The sequence below is a fragment of the Cydia fagiglandana genome, chromosome 2 (assembly GCF_963556715.1).
Source record: "Cydia fagiglandana chromosome 2, ilCydFagi1.1, whole genome shotgun sequence".
Lineage (NCBI taxonomy): Eukaryota > Metazoa > Arthropoda > Insecta > Lepidoptera > Tortricidae > Cydia > Cydia fagiglandana.
Genome location: NC_085933.1, coordinates 13,323,949 through 13,347,889, shown reverse-complemented (window position 1 = coordinate 13,347,889; position 23,941 = coordinate 13,323,949). Strand labels below are relative to the sequence as shown.

Below are 23,941 nucleotides of genomic sequence, written 5' to 3'. Positions count from 1 at the left end.
TATTACTTATGGCACAGAAACTATCTACTCGAGTTGAATAATGCAAAAGATCCTTCAGTCAAAGATATTTGTGAAATGATTGCTACCGATATCAAAAATATATGGGCTAAAGCATCTATCCCTACAATTAGTCATCAACAAGTTATCGCAAGATTGATTGTGTATTACAACAAGTATAAAGATGTAAAAAAACTGCGTAATGACTCCAAAAAACAAACCTTTTATGAAGATTCTCTGAAAAGTTATTTGATATCGCAACATGTAAATGTATATCCAGTAACTAAACTGCCTGTTGCTGAAGAATTATTCTTGCAAGACCAACGAACTGATCGCAAAATGTATATAGGGACTGTTGACAAGGTGATGACCCAATCTATCCAGCGAGGCGAAATTAGGAAGCGAAAGTATGACCAGTTTGAGCAAAAATCCATGTGTGCTCCTAGTACTTCTTCATCTGCTTCAAATATAATTTGGACGTCTGACAGTTCCAGCACTGACCTTGTCAACAGTCCCTATATACATTTTGCGATCAGTTCGTTGGTCTTGCAAGAATAATTCTTCAGCAACAGGCACTTTAGTTACACATTTGCATAGGTACTTCTCTGGATATACATTTACATGTTGCGATATCAAATAACTTTTCAGAGAATCTTCATAAACGGTTTGCTTTTTGGAGTCATTACGCAGGTTTTTTACACCTTTATACTTGTTGTAATACACAATCAATCTTGCGACAACTTGTTGATGACTAATTGTAGGGATAGATGCTTTAGCCCATATATTTTCGATATCGCATCGGTAGCAATTATTTCACAAATATATTTGACTGAAGGATCTTTTCCATTATTCAACTCGAGTAGATAGTTTCTGTGCCATAAGTAATATTTAATCACATCACTATACGTCGGCAACATATTACCACTTAATTTTTGTGGATCGCCAAACACAGGACACCTCAAATCTTTTCGATTTTTTGGCATTTTGTAACACTTTACTTTCAATTTTCACTTCTTCGCCACAAGCAATTAATTGTATTTACTTCGAATAAAACCGATTCATATACGAGATGACACTTCGATACAATTAAAAACACCGCGTTTATAAAGTTAAATCGTGAATCAACTTCGAATAGTGGGAGCCACTTAAGCGTAAAAATTAAAGTTTTTTGTAAACTACCTTCAAGGTGCGCCACCTGAAGATTAAGTCCTAGACGTTTGATTTTTGGTATGAACAGAGGTTTTACTTAGGATCATCGATTAATGATACAGGAAATTTGAATAAAAGAAAAAAAAAATTTTGGCCACTTTCACTCCACCCTAGTGTGTATGACACATCGTTGTCGATTATCGTAACGAACGTATGTAGCCGGCATAAGTAAGGGCAAAAATAATAGATAGTATAGAGGGGTCCTGTCATAGTAAATTTTGTAATCACAGTAAATTTACTGCCATCTATCGACACACGACTAAAACTCAAAATGAAAACGTATAAAATTATCAAAAAAATGTACAACATGTTGTATATTATATATATGGATAAATGATTTCATTATTTTACATCATTTTGACCCATGTTCATTCACTGATATCTATGTGTTAAAATTGTTGAAACGATGTAGACACGCCATCTAGCCGAGTATAGGCCAAAGGTGTGTGCGGCATCTGTCCAAGAATGACTTTTTCTTGATTTCCGAGGCACGTTTTATCCTTATACTTTACTCATCATATACGAAGTTACCTAAGTCTTTGGTAAGGGCAACGAATTCAATCGATCAATCAAAGCTGCAATGTATCGCAAATCGCATGCGATTATCGATGACGTTAGTAGGAGTCACTATTTGTTTTGGAACGCCTCCAACAATGGTATCAAGTTGCCAGTACGATGTACGATTACAAAGTTATGTGAATATAGTCTGTCAAGCCATTTCAGTCTGTAAAAAAAGCGGCAAATTTTAAAAATGTAGACGTGAACGACGTGAAGGGTAATCGTCCCATAGAAATATGCGAAAAGAAGAGTCGTAGAATGTATTGGGATTGGGCCCAATATATTTTTTCATTGGTAACATTCATAATAATATGTCAAACATGTGTCAAACAAATAAGCGATGCGCGTCATGCGCAGTGTTGCCAACTTGGCATAATTGATGCCAGATCTGGCATATTTTCACTTTCTTTGGCACCAAAATTTTCCATTTAGCATTTAACATCTGGCATATTTTTTAGCATAATTTAGTCTAAGCCAAGTTTGCACCAACTTGGCAGCAACAATATGCGCCATCGCCTTATGTGGTTCATATTTTCATATGAATTTTGACTTTTGTGGACGGATGGACGTCGACGGACTAAATAAAGTTGGTCAAGCAGATCTTGTCAGTAGAAAAAGGCGGCAAATTTTAAAAATGTATGTGTTTTAAGTATCTAATTTCAAGTTGACATATTAGCATTTTTTTAGCATATTTCAAATAACTTTGGCATAATTTAGGCATAATCTAGACATTAGTCTAGCATTTTTTCAAAATCCAAGTTGGCAACACTGGTCATGCGCGTTTGCGACTTGCGTTTGGCGTTTGTTGATTACTTGATTTCTGTGTATTATTAGCCTCTTTATTTTATTTTTTATCAAAATAATTTAGTTTTTTTACATTTTAATAACTTTGATAAATTAAAAAGGATATAATCTATTAACAAGTATGTCATATTAATTGTTCCGTAATATTATGAAGATTTCTTGATCACTTCATTATTTATACAAGTTTTTTAGGGATGGAGGAAGCTATCGAGTCGCTCTCTGAGAGCAATATGCAAGCTGGAGTTGATTTAAACTTCCAGCCTAATCAAGAACCGGTACAACCGATGGAAACGAATCAAGTTCCTCCAGGTCAACCCGGCACACTAGGCCCGAGTGGTAAACATGAAGAGTTTTCTGTTGAAAAAGTCTTGGACCGGCGTGTGAAGAACGGAAAAGTTGAATACTTACTTAAGTGGAAGGGATATTCTCAGTAAGTTCTGAATTAATTCTGTGGAACTTAATATAACTTAATTCTGTGAAGGGACCACTTTGATAGGGAAGAAGAAGAAGATAAGTTTACGAAACACTGCACTGCAATGGAAATTGCTATGTAACTGATTCATGTTAAATTTTGTACACATGCTAAACAGTCCTAGTGTAATGTAATGTAATGTTTTGGAGTTGCAATAGGTAACACCTATAGTTCTTTTTTTTACATTAGAAAGAACTTGAAAGAAGGTAAGTGATCTTGACATGTCTTTTAATTGAAAAACGCTTTTTAAAAATCATTAACTACTAGACAGGCCCGCAGCTCCGCTCGCGTAAATGAAATAAAGAGTTTGTTTTATGTATGTACATTAAAATACCGATATTATTATGTATTCAATCCTGCCAGGGTTTATAACTGTGATATCCATTTCTTATTAAATTGTAGCCGTTATTTGGATAACTTAGATCACAAATTTTTCAAAAAATGATGTGATTTGATAAAATGCAAGATTGTATTTTTTCATCTACGTACATCTAGGTACAGTGACGCAATGTTAGTCCTGGCCGACACCAGATCACGCCATGTTTCGCGATAGCCCTCGCTAGCATGCACTTTATCTACCTACGTTATAACTTGCTATCAACATGCTATCAACTTTGTATTTCTGGCCCATCTTGGCAGCCCGTTCTCCGGACGAATGACAATTTTTGCCGAAGCTAATATGAAAGTTATTCTGAATAATATAACTTAAAAGAAATTTAAAACAACAAAATACAAATTATTAATAAGTAATATGATAATAGCGAGAGTTTCCAATAGCTAGGGGGGTAAGACAAGGAGACCCATTGTCACCTAAACTATTTTCTGCCTTACTGGAGGATATATTCAGAGACCTTCAAATCCTTCAATGGGATACACTTGGCATAAATATTAACGGCTGGACACTTAACCACTTGAGGTTTGCTGACGATTTAGTCCTGGTAACTGACAACGCTCAGACGCTCCAACACATGCTGCAACAGCTGACAGAGGCAAGCAGAATAGTCGGACTTACCATAAATAAATCAAAATCGAACATAATGACAAACAGAGAAGAAAGGCCCATAGTAGTAGATAATGAAAATATTGAATATGTACAGAACTATACTTATCTAGGACAAATTATATCATTCAGACACCAGACGACTTTAGAAATAGAGAGAAGAGTATCAAGTGCTTGGAAAAGATTCTGGTCGCTTAAGGAGATACTTAAAAGTAATCACTTTCCAATGTCAGCTAAGAAAAAAGTTTTCAACTTGTGTATCCTCCCATGTATAACCTATGGCTGCCAAACTTGGGCACTGACTCAGAAACATCTCCAAAAGCTTAGAACCTGCCAAAGAGGAATAGAAAGAAGTATGATGAACATCACATTAAAAGATCGTAAAAGAGCAGATGAAATAAGAGCAAAAACGAAAGTAGAGAACGTAATCAAGAAAGTAAGAAAGTTAAAATGGCAATGGACAGGCCATATGACATGGGATAGTAAGGAAAAATGGACCAAAATAATTACAGACTGGCAACCACAAGACGGTAACAGAAAAAGAGGTAGACCAATTAAAAGATGGATGGATGACATCAAGTCGATAGGGGGCGCCACCTGGACCAGGAAAGCCATTGATAGAAAGGAATGGAAGCAGCTGGGAGAGGCCTATGTGTCAGAAGACACGCTGAACACTAATCCGGTCAATATGGTGTGTTAGTTTTTAAGTAAATTTGTTTATATATATAATGTAATACTTTTTTTTTTTTATTATGCATGGGTTTACTCATGGCCACAGACTAGCCGACTACTGTTTTAGTTTTGGCAATAAAGGCTATTATGATTATGATAACATTAATTTGATTGATGTCATAAATGGCATAAGTCTCTCGTATGGGCATAGACGAATGTTCATAAGGTTGAGGTTGACAACTCTTTTAATTTTACTTCGTGTAAAAAAACTTAACTTATTTTTAAAATGTGTTTTTCAATTAAAAAACACATCAAGATTAAGACCTTATTTCTAATGCTAAAAAAAATGAACTATACCTACAAACAAAGCATCAAAGTAAACCAAAACCACGAAAGCTCTTGCGTCTCTGTATCTTTGCTGATTTAATCAAAATATCCGCATGGGATTTATAGGAATCTGTCAGAGTTAAAATTAGTGTACATAACATTCTTTACAGCGAGGATGACACCTGGGAGCCTGAGGACAACCTCGACTGTCCAGAGCTTATATCAGCATATGAAGAAGCTCGTCTTAAGCGGGAACGTGAAGCTGTAGAGGCTGAAGCAGCAACAGCCGAAACTGCTGCTGCAGTGGAAGTTGCAGCAGCCGCTGCAGCCGCTGCGGCAGCTGCTGCTGTGGCTCCCACTGCCGTAACTCCTACGCCTCCACCAGAAACCGTTGAGGAAACATATAGCACTAGGAAACGCGGCCGTCGAGGTGCTGAAAAGAAGAAGAAGATTGAAGTAAGTTTTGTTTTTTTTACTGTGCATAAATGGTGGTGCAGTCCAGGCCCATGTGACATATGATGGTTGGTTATCTTTACAGTTTACAATAAGGCAGGAGACCTAAATTGATGTGATGTTGATGTATGCTATATCTGGACAGTAGAATGTGCCGTGGATGGATATGAATATTTTATAAAAGTATGCGGTTAACATTACCCGTAATACTCGTAATGATCGTGATGAGATATACTCGTAATGTGTTGACATGTAAAATACTTATATTTTATCAATAAAAGTTTGATTGATTGAACATTTGTTAAATAGTATGACCATGTTTTCCCATTGAACTGGTATTTTTTCTTACATCATACAATTTACTTGCTTGTATTTCTCATAGGATCCTGGGGTCCATTTTACCAATAATCGCAAGAGGTGCTAGATACTAGCTTTTGTGAGCAACTACTGTCTGCCGTGTGTGTTACCGTGTTATAGTAATGGTTATTTTTTTTTGGTAAATTCTACTTTACAGGAAATCGAAAAACCCAGAGGCTTGGCTCGTGGTTTGCAACCAGAGAATATTCTTGCTGCACAGTTATTCCATGGGGTTCTCTATTTTCTTGTTAAATGGTAAGCAATTTTTTTTTATTAATTCATCCTTTATATTTATAGGTGTTATAATGGCAGCATTTCTATATATCAATTTGGAAGGTGCTCATTCTATCTGATACCTTTGCACGCGTACTGAATGAAAACTTCCTAAAATTATACTGACACATAATGGCGGGTGATTTCCTAGCAAGGACATAAGATAGTTATTATCAGGAAAATATTATTTCTACATGGTTGGAGACGCGGGTACCAGCTAGTAACTAACTAAGAATGACCTGTATACCTAAATAGCTGTGTGTGTTATCATTCACCTCAAATCTTACGTAAAAGCCAAGACCTATGTAGAAGTTAACAAAAACTGACATACTTATCCGCATGTCAATCTGTTTCCAGGGAAGACTGCCTAGAATTCGACGTAGTGCCAGGCCACGAGTTCGGGGAGGCGTATCCCGACTTCATGATCGCCTACTACGAGCGCTGCGCGCCTTTTAGTGTTAGACACAAGGTGGGCAAGGTGCCCAGGATGGCTCCCGAGGTAACTTGATAAAAATGTTGGGTTCATTCATCCATAGAGTGTAACTAAGTCCTAATAACCCTGCATATGGCTGGTTTTAGTGTCACGCGGACGGTCCGTGCGGACCGCTCCGCACCGGACCAATATGTATTAAGTTCAGGGAGCGTTATAGAGTAAAGATGACGGGTCTACGCGGACAGCTTTCTCATACTATTTGGAGGTGTGGAGCGATCCGCACGGACGGTCAGTGTGACACTAAAATCAGCCTATATGATCGCCTACCTACTACATGCGAGATGAGCACCATTAATTAAGCTTCCGATCCACATAGCGCCCATAGGTTGCAGGGGCTGCTTAACCTTTTGGACGCCAATGACCGATATATCCGCACCGCAGATTCAACGCCAAAGACCGATTAATCGGTCACAGATCAAGCAACATTAACCTACGTGCATACGCATAAAGTTTAATTTCGATTTTGACATTTCGGTGACGTGGCGTCCGCGTGACAGCTTTTGTGTTTGCAACACGACGTCGAAAAGGTTAATACCAGGCGCCCGCACGCTTCGTGGCCACCGTCCTGGTATTAAAAATCATTGAGTAGGCAAAAGGTGGCTCTTGTATTAAAAACTATACCTTCCGCAGCTAAAGCTTAATTTCTGTTGGTAGTACTTTAGTAACTAAATTAGAAGGTCAAAAGGCAGTTTGTGCTAAAAAGTGCCTGAGGTCCTGAGATTGTTAACCCAGGTTATTGTTAACAATCTCAGGACCTCAGGTTTTTTTTTATTTGACAAAGAGCCTGGAAAACAGCACAAGTAGAAGTTCTAATCCACCAGGGAGATAAGCTGATCTAAACACGCCAGTGATCACTTGATCAGGATCGAAGTCTAGGATCCGATAACCGCTTTCCCCTAAATTGGGCAACACGCTAGTTTTGTCAAATTTATATTTCTGGTGACGTAGTATAAATTGAGTAATAATAGTAGATTGTTAACCAAGGGTGGAAAGTGAACCATTTCACCCGAGATATTTTGGCGCTCGAACGAAGAGAGAGCGCCAATAGTTCGAGGGTGAGATGGTTACTTTTACCCGAGTTAAACACTCTACTTTTCATTTCGACTATGAGGAAAGTTAAACACGAGAAATGTAGGTTTATTATTGGTAAGTATAATTCTTTAGAGCAAATTATTAACAGATATATAGGTAAACCACATAACTACACTCAGCGTCAAAAAAATCGCACATCTTAACTTTTTTCTTTCAAGCGGTTTTATACCTTATATTATATAAGGCAAGATAAGACTATGGGGCCTTATTTGAAAGGTTATGAAATCCTCTATTGGAAAATGTCAAAATATGGACGATCTACTCAATACAAAAAGAAAATTTTCAGGAAAAACGAATCGACGTGTATTCAGGTTAAAATTGCAACGAATAAAATCACTACAAAATCAACAGATACAGAAAAAACAATCTCAAAACTAAACTTAAAACCTAGTGCTGCCTCCTCTTGCCCTCCGAGTAGCTTCCATGTGATCAGTCATGACTGTCATGAGTGCCACGATGCGTTTTTGAGGAAAGTTGTTCCACTCCTCAATAATGGCATTTTGAAGCCTGTCGAGAGTGGCAGGAGCAGTATCAGGCGACTGAATCCGCCGGTTTAGCTGATCCTAGTGATGTTCGATTGGGTTCAGGTCAGGGCTCCTTGCTGGTCACTCCATTACGGTGATCCCAACCTTCCACAGTTAGTCTCACACAAACAACGCAGTGTGACAGCGGGCGTTGTCATGCATAAACTGGAAGTTGGATCCAACAAAACCATCATATGGGATCACATGCTCCTCCAAGAACACCGTTATGTAACGCCGAGCAGTCAAGGATCCCTTGCTGTGACCACCTTCAGTGCGGGAAATGCACAGAGATCAGTTTACTCGTCGATCGAAATGCCGCCCCAGAACATGCGAGATCCGTCCCCTTAGCAGACGGTTTCTTCAGTGCAGGCTTGCGTAAATTGCTCTCCCTGCCTCCTATACACCCCCGGCACCTGTCGTTGGTGTAAAGGCACACCCTCGTCTCGTCGGAAAAGAGGACATTCCTCTATTGTTCAAACGTCCAATCTTCGTGCAGTCGGCAAAATTGCCACCTGGCTAGTCGATGCTATTGCTTTAATTGGAGGCCTATAGCAGCTCTACGAGGCAACATCCTCTTCTCTTCCGGCTTTCTTCCGATCGTAGAGATGCTTACTGCTGGTTTTTGAGCTGCTTGAAGCTGCTGCTGCAGCTCAATAGCCTCGGAGAAACGGTTCTGCAAAGAGTTCGATACAATGTACCGGTTGTCTCTAGCGGAAGAGCAGTGTTGTCTTCCAGGTCCAGGCCTCCTGATGTAACCACCAGTCACCTGGAACCCCAGCAAGACTCGACGGACTCGGAAACCGCTTATGTTAAATCTTTCAGCAACCTCTTCCTGCCATAGTCTTGTTTGCAGCAATGCCACCTCTTGAGCTGCTCCTTCGGGCCTGGTATCCATGTTCAAGGGCTTTTCTTGCTGTAACGGTGCATTAGTAACCTCAGTGACCTCTGGAGAACGAATAAACCAGAACTAACCTTTACCCTCCATTTTATACCCGTCCCGGATTGCACAATAACGGACCGATTAAAATTGGATCTCGGCCCTTTTTTAAACAAAACGCCTATGTTCAGCGATGATTGTTTTTACGAATAATAACGATTTATCTTTTCAAAGTTCATTAATTGCGCTTTCAAATGATACCAATATTGACAGGGTACAATGCAGTAGATAAGAGCTATACTCGCTTGAAACGAATTTTTGGCGAGGTGCGATTTTTTTGACGCCGAGTGTATAAGTCACTCGTAACATTTGAAAATGTAAACGGCGCCAATTTCAGTCATGCAGAAGCTGATATGAGAGCTTATAATATGGCATATTTTGCTGTTAGCCGTTGTAAAAATATTAGTAAAAATTAAAAAAAAAAAACTTTTCACCCTAGGGTGGGAAATGCAATTTTCCACCGGTTATCAGCTTATGAAAGGTAAACTTTACGAACAGGAGAGAGGAAAAATAATTTGCCTTTATTTCAGCTGCCGCCAAGCCCCCAGCCCTCGCCTCCGCAGACCAGCGAAGATCGCGCGAATGAATCAATGGATACCTCGGCACCCAATCTAGAGACACCCTCTCTTTCTGCGGCAGGTAAGGAAATGTTGACTTGTTATAATTTAAGATAAGAAAAAAGGGAATCAGCTCAACGTCTTTTGGAAATGTTTGTTTTTATTTTTAATTTATTTGTAATGAAATTGACTGATGTTAATAACTTTTTACGTGACTAGTCTAGCTACCGGTATCGTCTTGGGTCGTCCCATTAGTTTTTCGTCAACTTCTTAAATAGGACTACCTATTCTGCTTTCGTCACTCATTCTACATTCGTCACAATCGTCGGTGGCTTTCAATGTAGAATGAGTGACGAAAGCAGAATAGGTAGTCCTATTTAAGAAGTTGACGAAAAACGAATGGGACGACCCAAGACGATACCAGCTACTCTGCTACCTCTGGTAACACTTGATAAAGGTGATGCGAGTGCTGTTTCTTATTTATTAGGCATATACAATAGAACATCATTATTACGAATCTCTTATTCCAGTCAATTTAAGGGTTTCACCTGGAAATGTGAGAGACAGTAGGCCGGAAACTCGTACATACACACCTTTATTACGGCGTTCTAAAAGTTCCGCGCATCATGCTTCTTTTGGCTCAACTTTTGAACAGTTTTGCCCATACCTCACTTATTTCTCAATATACTAGAGTTAGACCAAGAGTTTCATGACATTATGACGTACAAACAACACTTGCACTGCGTATGCTATCAAAATGGTTGCAGACTTCTCTTGGGCTAACTCTATTGTTATCAATTTTTTCATGCAATAATAATATAGCTAGCTGCGCAATTGTTTTCGTTATGAGAGCTCAGTCCTTAATTTAATACTTAAGGTCTGCAGTCCTTAATACTTAAGGTCATTCTGCAGGTGCAGGCAAGCCATTGTGTTATTGACCAACTTGTTGACGATCTTGATCTATAACTATTTTTTTTTATTTAGGTCCTGAAGAATCTGCTGCTATGGACGTCGCCCCTCCCGTTCAGATGCCGGAAGAAACTGCTCCGAGTATTGAAGTCAATTAAATTAATACTCAAGCCATGTTTGTTTAAGATATTAGACTCGGTAATGATACAAGTCTTAGTAATAGGTGTATGTACTATACATGTAATAAACACACTTAAAAAATTTAATAACACATAAACATATATAATATGTTATATACGTAAATAAAGTGCCCAATATATATACATATATAATTATATATAATATTTTATATACCTAAATAAACTGCATAATAATACATTCATAAAAACTAATGAAACGAAGTAATAATAGTTATAGGCCGCCCGTATTGAAAGCGAGGACCTACAACTATAATAATAGTTTAAAAAAAAAAAAAAGGTGTATGTAGTTCAATTATGGTAAGCTTTCATAACTACCTATATCCACTTCAGACTCCAAAAAAGCATGACAAAGTTGACAAGAAATTCAATATTTTCCAAATTAACCATTTTTCAGGCCAAACTAATCTATAAGGTTTTCCTAAAAAATCCAAATATAGTCCCATAATCCACATATCCTGAAAGTGCAATCTAATTTGAATCTTAAATCGGAATGCTAAAGTTGAAATTCTATTGGCGCGTATATTGTCAATAAATCATGCTATGCCTGGAAATGGGTTAGAGTCAGACCAAGCCAAGTTCGCAGCGATTTTGATAGTCCAGGTCCAGACGGTGCAAGTATGAGTAAACTAAATAATTTCATAGAAGTTTGACGTTTATTATATTGGTTAGCTTGGTCTGACTAACAATTTTTACCAACCCTATTTGCCGATCGAAAATGCGTGCAATAGTTATATATCCGTTCCCGGCCCACTATAGCAGGGGTTTAGTTTTTGTGAATGTTTTACAATTTATTTATTTTTTATGAAATTATATTTGATTCAGCACGATATCATATCTGTCCCACCTCGCTAAACAATCGCGCTAATTATTACGTACAGTCGCCATCAGATATATCGGAGCGGCCAAGGTAATCACAATATCTGAACACGCACTCTAACGCCCTGACAATAGAGGCGTGTTCAGATATTTGTTAGCGCCTTGACCGCTCCAATATATCTGATGGCGACTGTACATGAGAGTAAGGTGCACAGTTTAATACATTTCCCAATGTACAGTCACCTGCAATAATATGTTATTCTTCGAAGGCCGTAAACATATGTGACACGCTCTTATGGCTGTACAAATAAGATCGTGTCAGATATTTTGCGGCCTTCGTTGTATAACATATTATTGCAGGTCACTGTAACATGTGGTTGTCAATGCGTGGTAGGGCAGATCTGGAGTAAACATTTTTGTACAGTCAACGGTAAAAATATTGGTGTAAACAACTTACTCAAAAATATGTCCCATAGTTCTTAATTCACTGACATAAGAGTTATGGGACATATTTTTGAAATGATTTGTACACCCATATTTTTACCGTTGACTGTACAGTGTGCTTTGCAGTTATGACCTTATGACTTTTTACGTAATAAAATATATATGTCAATTAATCTGTCTTACAAAATACAATGAAATAAATAAAACAATTTTAGTATAAGATTCATGGTTTATTATGTCCCTGTATAAAAATTAAAAGTAAGTGTATAGCTACCGATAAAAATAATAAACTTAGTTAATAATTAAGTACTAATGAGTATAGCTAATACTTTGGCTTCGTCGGTTATCTTCAAAACGTTGATCGTCGGTTCGACGAGTGCACGACACGCGCGTTGATTTGCCAGTTGACTAATTCTCTCGGTTTCGGGTAATGGATTTTATGTGGAAATGTGTGAAAGGGGCACTAAGTGCTCAAGTCGCGATCACTAAATGTGACGTCCCATGTGTAAAGGTACCTTATGGCGGTTGGCGCTTACGCTATTATTAACGCCGCTGTAATATTATTGCGGCGCTATGCAACGTAAGCGCCAGCCGCCATAAGGTACCTTATTCCGTGGAACGTCATGTTTTCATGGGGAGGAAAAAAATCTTTCTTCCGACACTTTCCATTCAAATGAAAAAAAAAAATAGAAAAACTGGTGAAGTTACGGCGAGCGCCCTCAAACTTTCATCGTCAAAAAGTGATTTTAAAGGTTGGTGCAGGATTACAGGCAGTAATCTCCCATTAGGGAGTAATTTAAATACCGTTTCTTTGTATAATCGTCATACGGAGCATTTTGAGGGCCGCGTAATTTTCTGCGTTAACTTTAATTGGACTTTTTTAAATACTTTTGTTCGCGTATAAAGTAATGTTTGCCCCCTAGTTCATTCGTAATACACAGAGAGAGCAATTAAAGCTAGGCCAGTTTGAAACTATAAAGATACAACATATTATCCGCTTCGTAGATTTGAATAGGTAGTTAAAAAGCATTGTGAATATTGGCACAATAGATTTAAAACAATGTGTACAACAGTTATTTCTTTTACAAGGAAGCAGTTGTTAATTGCATTGTCCCCGAAATTAGATTAGTTTCAAATTGTATATTGTAGGTCTTATACCTACCGAACTGACCTAACTTGCTCAGCTTGCGTAACTATAGTACAGGATTAATTTATGCTCCTATTATAGATAATAGGCGGCCAATGGTCATACACATTGTATGTACTGACGTTTATCTGACATGGCTATTTTTATGTTACTTATACATTTGACGTGCCCCTCCCCCAGAAAATCGGCACACTATTTTGTACCGAAAATTACAGACATGGCGTCTCCGTTTGGTTATATCCTCTAAGATAGCTACCGGCAAGATATTTAGCTAGTGAAGTTGAAAAATATTAGAAATCTCAACAGCCCATTCTTCAGTGTCCAAAATTATCAGTCTTATATCGTGCACTCGACCAGATTGCAATCACGTTAAAATTTGTTGACAATAAAAGGCGATATGGAGGCGAAGTTCTCGCACTCAGGGATGACTTTGCCTCTGAGCTTGATGCACGTCTCCGCACAGAGCGGGCCCTGGAACCAGTCGCCGAGCATCTTCTTGCACTGAGCGCAGTTTTCTATGCACACCTCCAGGGGGTCGAAACCGGACGCTGAAATAAAAAGAGATGGTATTATATGAATGTTCTGGGTTACCATTATTGGGGCCTGTGTTATACCTATATAAATGCTTTGTTTAAATGTGTTTGACGCCGACGTCTGTCTGTGGCGTAGCTCTCAAACGGATGGGCCGATTTCGATGGTTTTTTTTTACGTGAAAGCGAGTTTTCTTGCGGTTGTTCTTAGCTATGTTTCATAGAAATCGATCCAGTATTTTTAAGAGGTAATAGCTCTTTTCCAAAATGATGTAATGCATTCTGGCATAAAATGGGTTTCGTTAGCTTGTAACGTAGGGGGTTTATAAACATTTACACATTATTTAATAGTTATTTAATAAATTTAGTTAAATAGAGGCTTTGGCTTAGTTATAAAGCTTTCCCGAAACGGGCCCTTGAAATAAGAACTACGATAAAACACATATATATATTGTCTACTTCACGGAAATTCGATGTCGACCTTCAGTTTGGAAGTCGAACCCCTTTAGCGCTAGGCAATCGAAACTTCAGAGCTTCTTGACATTCTATTCTGATAGTGTAGCAATCTAGTTGTATCTCGCATATCTAAGTGATACCTACTTGTATAATAAATAATAATTATGTACATACATGAAATATATTAATTATTTATAAAGAGAAACACATCACTTAGTTATTACGGCGGACGCCATCTGGCAAAAACTTATAAAAATAGTCATCACTGCTCGATAATAAAATTAATACATGATTATTAGCCGCTCCGTTTTCGAGATAATATACATAAGTAGGTACCTATATTAATCTGTCGTAGCGAATAATCATCTATGAATCAAGAAAATAATAATTAAACAATTCGTCACATCCTTTTACAGCCCTGCAGATTTGGAGGAGCCATTAGCTTAGCTTTAACCTATTCATAGCGTCTTTTGTGGAAATCCTTCATTATTTATTCGAGTATCTGTAGTGTGCACCCTCCTTGGCCAAGCTTTTGTCCAATTTGAAAAACAAAATCACTCCATCCCTCCGGAAAGGACACTTCAGTTTCTATTTGGGAGACTGCTGAAATGTTCATGGAAAGCAATTTACCTATTCTATTCGACTCTTTGGGACTTTCGAACTTACTGAGCTCTGACTTTTCGTAAGCTGCTTTTACTATAGCCTCGTCGGGGCAGGTCACCATACTCAGTTTAAGCCATTGAAATTTAAACCAAATTATTGGGAAAATAAACTTGAATTTCCTTTTGAATTAGATTTAAGTAAAAACAAAGAATTTTCAGTGTAATTTCAACCTATTCAGGCTCTTTATTCACAACTTGCTAAAAATGTCCTTTAAAAATAACATTGGGCAGGACGAGGATTACATAATTATTAATTATACCTACTATTGTCTAAAAGCTTTAGTAATAAGGTTGTAAATTGAATAACAAAAATATTTCTATAGATACGCCTGTTACGGAATTTAATTTTGTGCTAAAATAACAATGTATCCGCTGACATGAGGGCGAACCGAAATAACAAGAATATCTAAGCTTATTGAGAGTTTTCTTATAAGGTTAGGTAGTTAATTGTTTGGGCCGGACAAGCCGAGGACATGTCAGGGCCCACATTTGCCAGATTATCTTGAGCTCGTCGTTTGTAATTCGAACTGTCTTCACGAGGTCAAGTGTAAGCGGCTAAGGTGAAATTGCGTAACAAAACATACGGCGAAAGCAAACCGGTCAAATGTGCCGATTGGGGTCATTGCCTCGGTTCGCACGCGACTCTTCTATGACTGCTTTCCATCTGTTTACGTGACATCCTTTAATGGCTTTTTGTGAAATCTGACACATTCGTCCCCATGTCGCGGTTTGTGCAATTTTGTTTCTAGCTAAACCCAGTGTCACAATTGGTCTTCATAAGTGGTCAGTTTGATATCCAGTGAAGTTTTTCCTTTTCTTTAAATGAGGATAAGGTCATTTTGATTTGTGATTTATAACAGTGGTCTGATCAAATCGATAACAGAAGCTCAAAACCAATTGGTAGGTAACCTACCGGCTAGGGAGACTCATTCGATTTTACAAACTAACGTGACTTTAATTTCTTTTAGACATCGCTCGCCGGTGCATCTCCTTACGAAAATGTGCGTATGTTATTAAAAGATTTTTTAATAACATACGCAATTATTGCATTTTTTTATTGATTAATCTGAATTTAATTAACGTGTCAGTGGCACCATTAGCATTCTCTCTCTACTCGTAAACGTTGCATTTTCAAATAAATCGATAATCGTCATTTTCTTGGTGGTATAAGAACACACATTATCATTTTGCTGTACCTTTTTAATTGTGACAAATGAAAGTTGTATATCTAGTATATCTACCTAATAATATTACTGTGGGTCACGACGTATATCACTACTTAAAAAACAAAGTCCCCCGACGCGTCTGTCTATTTGTGTGTACTACCTACTGAACGGTTTTCATGCGATTTTCACCTATCAATAGAGTGATCTTTGAAAGGTTTAGGTGTATAATTTGTTAAGGTTTTGTGTAACCCATGCGTCGGTCGGTTTCGGTCGCTAGAATTTGTATATAGGTATTTGTATTTATACTGTCCTGACACAATTATCGGCTTCAAAACTCTTTTGGCATTTTTGCAGCTGGATGTAGTTGTTGTAGTCTAGGTAGATTATCTCTCTATATCTTATGTAGGTAACTACATAAAGAGAAAAGTAAACGCTATATCAATGACGTGTATTTGAACTTAAAAAAGGTTACCTTATCTTGGACTTTATTTGTCTCGGAAATTTACTCCTAGACAATCACAATAAACTTTTTTTGGCTTGGACAAAATAACCTAATCTACCCCAGAAGACAAACGGTTAGATCCTATATATCAAACGAGAGAAAATTAAACAGCTAGGTAGGTAAATAAAATATCTCATTTCCACTCCATGAGGCCGATTCGGTAAAAACCCTTCTCTGCGGTACTTTATTGGCTATATAGCGCAATATGTTTTCCCCGACTATTTATGTTAGTTTGTTACACTCTCGTCGATTGGATTATTTTAATATTTTCACAAATGAGGAACAATTTTGGTGTAATGTGAGTTTGATGTTTTATCGAAAGAAGTAATAACTACATTTGGGAGTAATGAAATAATTTTAAAGCGTTTTGTTTGGTCCTCTAATATTTTTTTCCAACAACATGGAAAACATCAAATTTCGGAGCCCTTCTGACAATGAGTCTCTTTTTATTTAGGTACTATATACATACTAGATCGGCTGACTAGCTAAATTTCTGAAACTAGCTTTGAGACTATACTTACCCGATAAGATGAATCTATTCTAAGAAACAAATCAATGTGGTTAATCTGATTAACGCGCTCTACCATTAATTTGCTTTTAGCGCCAGACACACTAAAGGAGGAAGCTTATTACGGCACACGATAGGCCTATCAACCTATTCCGTTCACTCCCTATTCGGAATTCGGTTCACCTGCGTTTATTTTCTACGCAGCAAAGTGTGTGCTACTAAAGGTGTGTCATTCTATTGAGGTGATGTTGGTTGTAAAGGGCTATGTTTCATTGACTGTTCCAAAGGCAGTGAAAAACGAAGAAAAAATATATTTGGGTCGCATAGAGTAGATTAGAGGCCGCGATCTATAAAGCTTTGAAGTGTATGCTTAAGAAAAACCATTTAATACAGATTCACAATCTGTGAAAGGGCCTGATGACGTCATCAGATTTAAGGGAACATAATCCAAGTTCCATTCCTTGTGTGTAATTGGCAGTATATCAATCCGTTTTGATAAGACGTTTGGTTGTGATCATATTACTTAAGCTTTAAGTCTTAACGGGGAAGGCCTGAAAAGCTGGAAGAGAATATGGGTTGACCTATAACTATAAACTAATAATAAATAACTTAAAAATACTCAGGTAGGTACCTACTTAAAAGGACTTTCCTCACACAGTTTCTCTTGCCCCGAGAAAAATAAAATACTTATGTTACTAACCTAACCTGAGCTTATATAATATCAATCAGTGTGAATACCACTGGTCTACCCTCGCAATCCTGTGTCGGAGCTTAGGAGGTATTGACCCATCTGTAGGTAGTTAAGTAACTACTAATGTGTAAGTAAATACCCATCAGTTGTTGTTATTTGTGCCATATAGAGATGACTCACGAAGACACAAAAAAGTAGTCTGGGTCTTAATTTGATTTGGCGCAACTTTTTGTCTGCTGCTATCGGAATTTAGCAAAAAAATTATTTCCTGTGTGATGATGTATTGTATATAATTATTGGAGGTTTTGCGAAATGAGTCATTTTCATCTTAATAGGTACCACACGTGTTTTGTGTATAGGTATGTAGTTAAGTACTATTCTCTATTGGCCAGTCAGGCGACATTAAGTATTTATGGTGCAATATTTAATTGGATAATTATTGCTCTACGTACTTACATACATACTCATTGTGACTAAGCTTTTATGGGAAATTTACTATAACAATTATCACGTCCGAAGTCATAATTTTCCGCGATAACATTTTCAGTCATAGATGACGATAACGTAGTGCCTCTTTTTATTTAATCCTTGAGTCCTCTCCACGTGTTATTACTTAGTATAGGTAAGGTACCTACTGTACCTACCTATAAACCATAGCCGTTATACCATTACCTACCGTTTGAAAACTATTTCGTTAAAAAATATTGGATATTTTGCAAGTTCTTACACTGCTTTCAGATGTATTTCTAGCTTCGTTTCTGTGTTTGTCCCTGCTTATTGCTACGGCTCATGGGAGCCTGGGGTCCGCTTCGCAACTCATTCCAAGAAATGGCGTAAGCACTGAAAGCGACTGCCATCTGACCTTCCAACTAGGCCTTATTGGGTAATCTCGATAAGACCTAACAAAACATCTAGGGAAAACATCGCAAGAAAACCGGACTAATGCCGTAGTTTCCTCGCGATGATGTTTTCCTTCACCGAAAAGTACATAAGTTTCGAAAACCTCATTGTTACGAGAAGCCGGGGCTTGAACCTGCGACCGCCTGATTGAAAGCCGCACGTTAAGTATAGGTATTGTGAATGAATAATCGGTTATATGAATATCAGCTACGTACCTATGTGGTATTAGTTTTATTATTTTGGTATCCTGGGGCCCAACATCTACGCTAGGTGAATTTATGATGCTTATAACACGACGTTATATTTTATACCAGGCTTCGTACCTGTTGTGTGTCTTACTTTTAACAATATGTGTCGAAGTCTAGTCAAAGGTCCCACTTCGTCGATACGAATAACCCGACTAAGTGGGAGTTTTTGCTTGGAAACGACAAATCGGTACATTTCGTACCTACCTATAGTCAAAAAAAGTACTTAGGTCGATGCAGTGGATCATAATGCTATGCGACATTTATACGACAATGCTATACTTGTAATTGTATTCAAGTTCAAACAGAAGACACTTAATTCCTTCCTCCCATCCCATCCAACTTAACAATCAACTTAGCTAATGAACTTACCGATAGCAGGACTACAGTTGATGATGCCGAGACTCACTACCAAGACGGCGAAGAGAAGGGCTGCTGAGAACTTTCCGGACATTGTCAGCTAGTCTGTAATTATGAGTTAGTTCAATTTTAGATAAGGCAATGTATTTTTTCCATAATGAATCAAATCATCATTAGGAGTGAGGGTAATATCTATTAAGATCCATGGCATAGTTATGCTAATGCTTAGTAAAGTGTGAAAGTACTAAAATCTAATTCTAAAGTACAATATTCGCCCCTTGAGAAACATAGTGTCACTATACAAAATATTTGTCTGAAAATTCAACTTTTCAAAAATTGAACTACGTCACTATTCGAATGGTTCTTAATTTTGTATAGTGACACTATGTTTCTCAAGGAGCATAATGTTGTATTATGTTATTTATGTTATAATACATATGTTGTTGTTAAGAGATATTTTATTGCTGTATAAAATATACAGCAGATGGAGTATCGAGCGAAACCTTGCTGGTTTAACGATATTTTTGTAATTAAGTTTAGAATAAATAAGGTTCATGTTTAGTATTATTTTATTATGTGTACTCTATTATCTGATTGATAGAGTCGAAAAGTGGTAAACCACTTTCTTGGCTGACTGTACCTATATAAGTACGGCACGTAAATACTCGTAATGGTTGAACAGATTGCACTTAATAATACCTCTAAAATGAGGAAAACTCTCGGGGGAATTCCGCAATAAACATTCTGACACGGCTGCTTTAAAATGCCACTGTACAGTAAAATTATCAAGAGATATCAGAGTCCACCTACGAAAGAATAAGAGTTCAAAAGAGTAGGTTGGCGAGCGGACCAAAATTTCCCCAAATAGATGTTCTACGAATGATCGAGTCGTGGCAAAAATGCCGGGACAACAACGCCTTAGTACCAATTTTTAGGGTTCCGTACCCAAAGGGTAAAACGGGACCCTATTATTAGGGTTCCGTACCCAAAGGGTAAAACGGGACCCTATTACTAAGACTTCGCTGTCCGTCCGTCCGTCCGTCTGTCACCAGGCTGTATCTCACGAACCGTGATAGCTAGACAGTTGAAATTTTCACAGATGATGTATTTCTGTTGCCGCTATAACAACAAATACTAAAAACAGAATAAAATAAAGATTTAAATGGGGCTCCCATACAACAAACGTGATTTTTGACCAAAGTTAAGCAACGTCGGGAGAGGTCAGTACTTGGATGGGTGACCGTTTTTTTTTGCTTTTTTTTTTGTTTTTTTTTGCAATATGGTACGGAACCCTTCGTGCGCGAGTCCGACTCGCACTTGCCCTATTTTCAAATAGCTTGAGTATGGTGACAGCCTTACTAGCAATATATAGTTCATTTTATTGCATATATTTTTGCTCTAACGTTATAAATTCTCTGAAGTTGACAGCTGTCACTGTACCCAATTTAGATATTTGAAAAGTAAATTACTACAGTAAGATGATGATGCAATTATTTTACGATGGGTGCTTAGGTGATGTCGATACTTGTATATAATAATATAGGTATACTATTCTAGTTATTTTACTCATTCATTTATTTTGGGAATAAATAGGTCACCGATTTGTTTGAAAAAGGACCCATGGTCTATTTTCATAAGTACCGAACCGTAAGGTAATTTAATTCAATAGTAACCCTTATGTTAAAACAAGCAACTAGCGATTCCAAGAGGGTCAACATTCTGTCACTGCTCTATGAATATTTCATTTCGCACGACCTTAACAGCCGAGGAAAAGAAACGGATTTTACTTTCCATGAAAAAAATATGGATTCTGAGCATGTATTACGTATTTAGTTATTTTACCCACTCAGAAAAGACATCCATTTTCCCCGAAAGAAATTGGCAACGTAAATTAATCTTCCGTTAGATTAATGCTTTAGCTTTTAAATATATGTACCTACGTCAGATTAAATCTGTAGCACTTAGTCCCTACACACACACACACACACACACATATACAAATATATTATTCAAATATGTACAGGTAGAAAATAGTAAAATACACTAATCTCCATAACCGTGTTTGGGTAATGCTTTCATATAAAGTAATTTTTTGGATGAATAATATTTTTACAGCTAATATATATACGTAGGTAGTAAAAATGAAAATTTGATAATTCGAAGGGCAAATCAACACTTACTTCGATGTACATGGAGTTAGATTTTAGAGATATCATCCACGAAAGCAATCCACACAATATCCGAAACTGATTGTAATCACTGACAAGCCAACGAAACAAATCTTTGGTCTTGACTCATAGTCGTCCACGCGGTGAAAATGGTTTTATACACCTTGTGTAGGGGGAAGGGGGAGGGGTAATTCTTTCCGTGATGATAAATATTACTAAAGAGAGGAACAAAAAATACTAAACATATTTATCCTTACCATATTGACGTACTACCTGTCTATACTATACCTACCATTAAAAACCATACCATTAAATTATTTATTCGTCTTTTTATAAGCCTTAGCCATACTCTGCAACTTAATAACGACACGGAATCGAACTGAGTAAGCGCTGAAAAAAAAAACATTTTGTATATTTAAGCCAAGCATACGAGCTTTTCATTTTACTCTAATACAAATTCTAGGTACTTGTCAGCACTGCTATGTTCAAAGTGATTCACCAGTAGACTGGGTTAAATTTTCATAAATAAATAAACCCGACAGTTAGAATGTTGCCGGAAAACCGTTAATGATCATGTTCACTGTTACGCTACGGTTAACGCTTTACTTTATTTTACCATGGACATAAAAAAAACTCAATGTAGGATTCCGTAGTTGCCTATCCGTTAAAACAGGCGGAATTAAAAACGGAGCTTTTGGAATTACTATTTGATATAATACGCGAAGTGTCTACGCGGTGCTTACGTGGTTTTACCGGGATAAGGATTTGGACACTTTGAGGATTTTCAAAACTGCTGAACCGAGCGGTTATCTACCTACTTCCGAAAATTTTCAGATTATCAAAAAACGCTTTTCGGGACTGCTATTACTTTTTAATTAGATATACAATGATGTCTCTACTGCATACGATAGGGACAAAACGTTAAAAAAGATCACCGCACCTTACACACGAACGTAACATTTCTAGTGTCCGATCGGTGAGCTATAAGGGTTCTTGGTTGAATCCTAAAAGCTCGTGAAAGGCGCGATTCTACAGCAGCAGACTCTATACGAGTTACAATTGCTCGCCCCGGTGGCGCCAGCCAGGATTCGTCGGTGTATATATTTCTAAAATTATGTTTTAGGCTGTCTGTCGGTCAAGTTGGTTATTTTAGATTACTAGTGGTCCAAAATTGAGGTTGGTATAAAGCATGCCGAGCAAAATAATGTCGTGGGAACTAGAATTTCCGAACATGTCGCGTTTTGTCATGGCAATACAGCTTGAATGACCTGTAGCGATGGTACCACGGCTCGATACCCCAGGAAATGGGTCTGCGAATATAGGAGTAGGTACCGCATCGGCGAAAGCCCAAAATTTCTAAGTAGGAAGTGGTGACATTTTGTGCTTGTTGGCTTTGTGTGGATAAGATTATTATTAAATTTTTATCATTTTTCATATTTTAATCAGCAAATTCAATTGTTTTGAACCCTTCATTTCTTCGTTGACAAAATGCAATTAAAAATTAAGCAGTTTCGCAGTGTCATAAGTGACATTTCTTCAAACAAAAACGTTACTTTTGACACTGACATATCTATTAAATCGCCGTGTGCCTGCTATACTGCCACAATTCAAAATTTTTGATTTTCTGGATTATTGCAGATTCGTATTCAAAATTGTTCAATTTACGACCTTATTTCGAGAGCCATAGCAAAAACGGTCTTTAAGAGCCTTTTTCTCACAAGTGGCCTTATGCATTTGACCATAAATTGTCAGACAATTCCCTGCAATACAGCCACTTTTGAGTTGTGGCTATAAAGCACACGTTTTAAATGAAGCTTTTGAGTTGCGTCCTAGAAAATAATAATTAGCTGAGTTACACATATTATTATTATCGCGTACAGTGATCTTGTTCCTATCAAAGTTGATATAAGTTCAAAAACTAAAACCCGACTACTGCAAATCGCGCTCTAAAAAGTATGAAACAAGATAGAATTCTTATCTGAAGTTATCAAACAGGAAATATTATAAATGTTATAATTTTTTTAATAAAAAAATACAACGTAATAAAATGTATTACTTTTTTGATATATTTACAGAGATATTCAAAGGATCGCCGTGCATGGTCGTATGCCACGATTATAAACTTTAAGGTAAAGTGGCATACGACCATAGCTATCCTCTGAATCTCTGTAAAAATATAAATAATGTAGTAAATTATACATATTACGTTGTATTTTTTTTTAATTATAACATTTATAATATTTCCTGTTTGATAACTTCAGATAAGAATTCTATCTTGTTTCATACTTTTAGAGCGCGATTTGCAGTAGTCGGGTTTTAGTTTTTGAACTTATTTTTTATTTAATTAATTTTGGGGTCATGACTTCGTTACTAACTACCTATTCGAAGTCACTTTATATTACTTTTTCGAGGGCATCCCCAGTACAGAAATACACGCAGAGCGCCACATATATCGGGCTGCGCTATCCTTTGGCATGGAGGCGCTTTCGGCGCCCAGCTTTGGAACGTGTAC

The 23,941-nt window shown here is 37.4% G+C and overlaps 2 protein-coding genes and 1 long non-coding RNA gene across 5 annotated transcripts; 2 read left to right on the top strand and 1 right to left on the bottom strand.

The window, feature by feature from the left end:
- Positions 1-2,552: 2,552 nt before the first annotated feature.
- Positions 2,553-8,579, top strand: LOC134672714 (heterochromatin protein 1-like). Its single transcript, XM_063530663.1, has 6 exons — positions 2,553-2,687; positions 2,761-2,998; positions 5,210-5,495; positions 6,007-6,104; positions 6,480-6,621; positions 8,346-8,579. Exons 2-6 carry the CDS (start codon positions 2,763-2,765, stop codon positions 8,577-8,579), a joined length of 996 nt encoding a protein of 331 aa, XP_063386733.1. The 5' UTR covers positions 2,553-2,687; positions 2,761-2,762.
- A 1,117-nt stretch (positions 8,580-9,696) lies between these two features.
- Positions 9,697-12,258, top strand: LOC134679629 (uncharacterized). The gene is made up of 3 exons (XR_010100364.1): positions 9,697-9,807; positions 10,710-10,857; positions 11,112-12,258. It is a non-coding gene; the product is annotated as an uncharacterized LOC134679629 (long non-coding RNA).
- Positions 12,259-12,315: 57 nt separating this feature from the next.
- Positions 12,316-21,658, bottom strand: LOC134675981 (eclosion hormone). Of its 3 annotated transcripts, none has more exons than XR_010099856.1 (4): positions 21,442-21,658; positions 19,274-19,366; positions 12,700-13,789; positions 12,316-12,609 (listed from the first exon to the last, which is right to left on the bottom strand). XR_010099856.1 is itself a non-coding variant. In XM_063534296.1 (3 exons), the coding sequence occupies exons 2-3, from the start codon at positions 19,353-19,355 to the stop codon at positions 13,611-13,613; spliced, it is 261 nt and encodes an 86-aa protein (XP_063390366.1). In that variant the 5' UTR covers positions 19,356-19,366; positions 21,442-21,658; the 3' UTR covers positions 12,316-13,610. The 3 variants fall into 3 exon arrangements, 1 of the variants encoding a protein (XP_063390366.1); XR_010099857.1 differs by having other exon boundaries at positions 12,715-13,789; XM_063534296.1 differs by having other exon boundaries at positions 12,316-13,789.
- Positions 21,659-23,941: the final 2,283 nt, after the last annotated feature.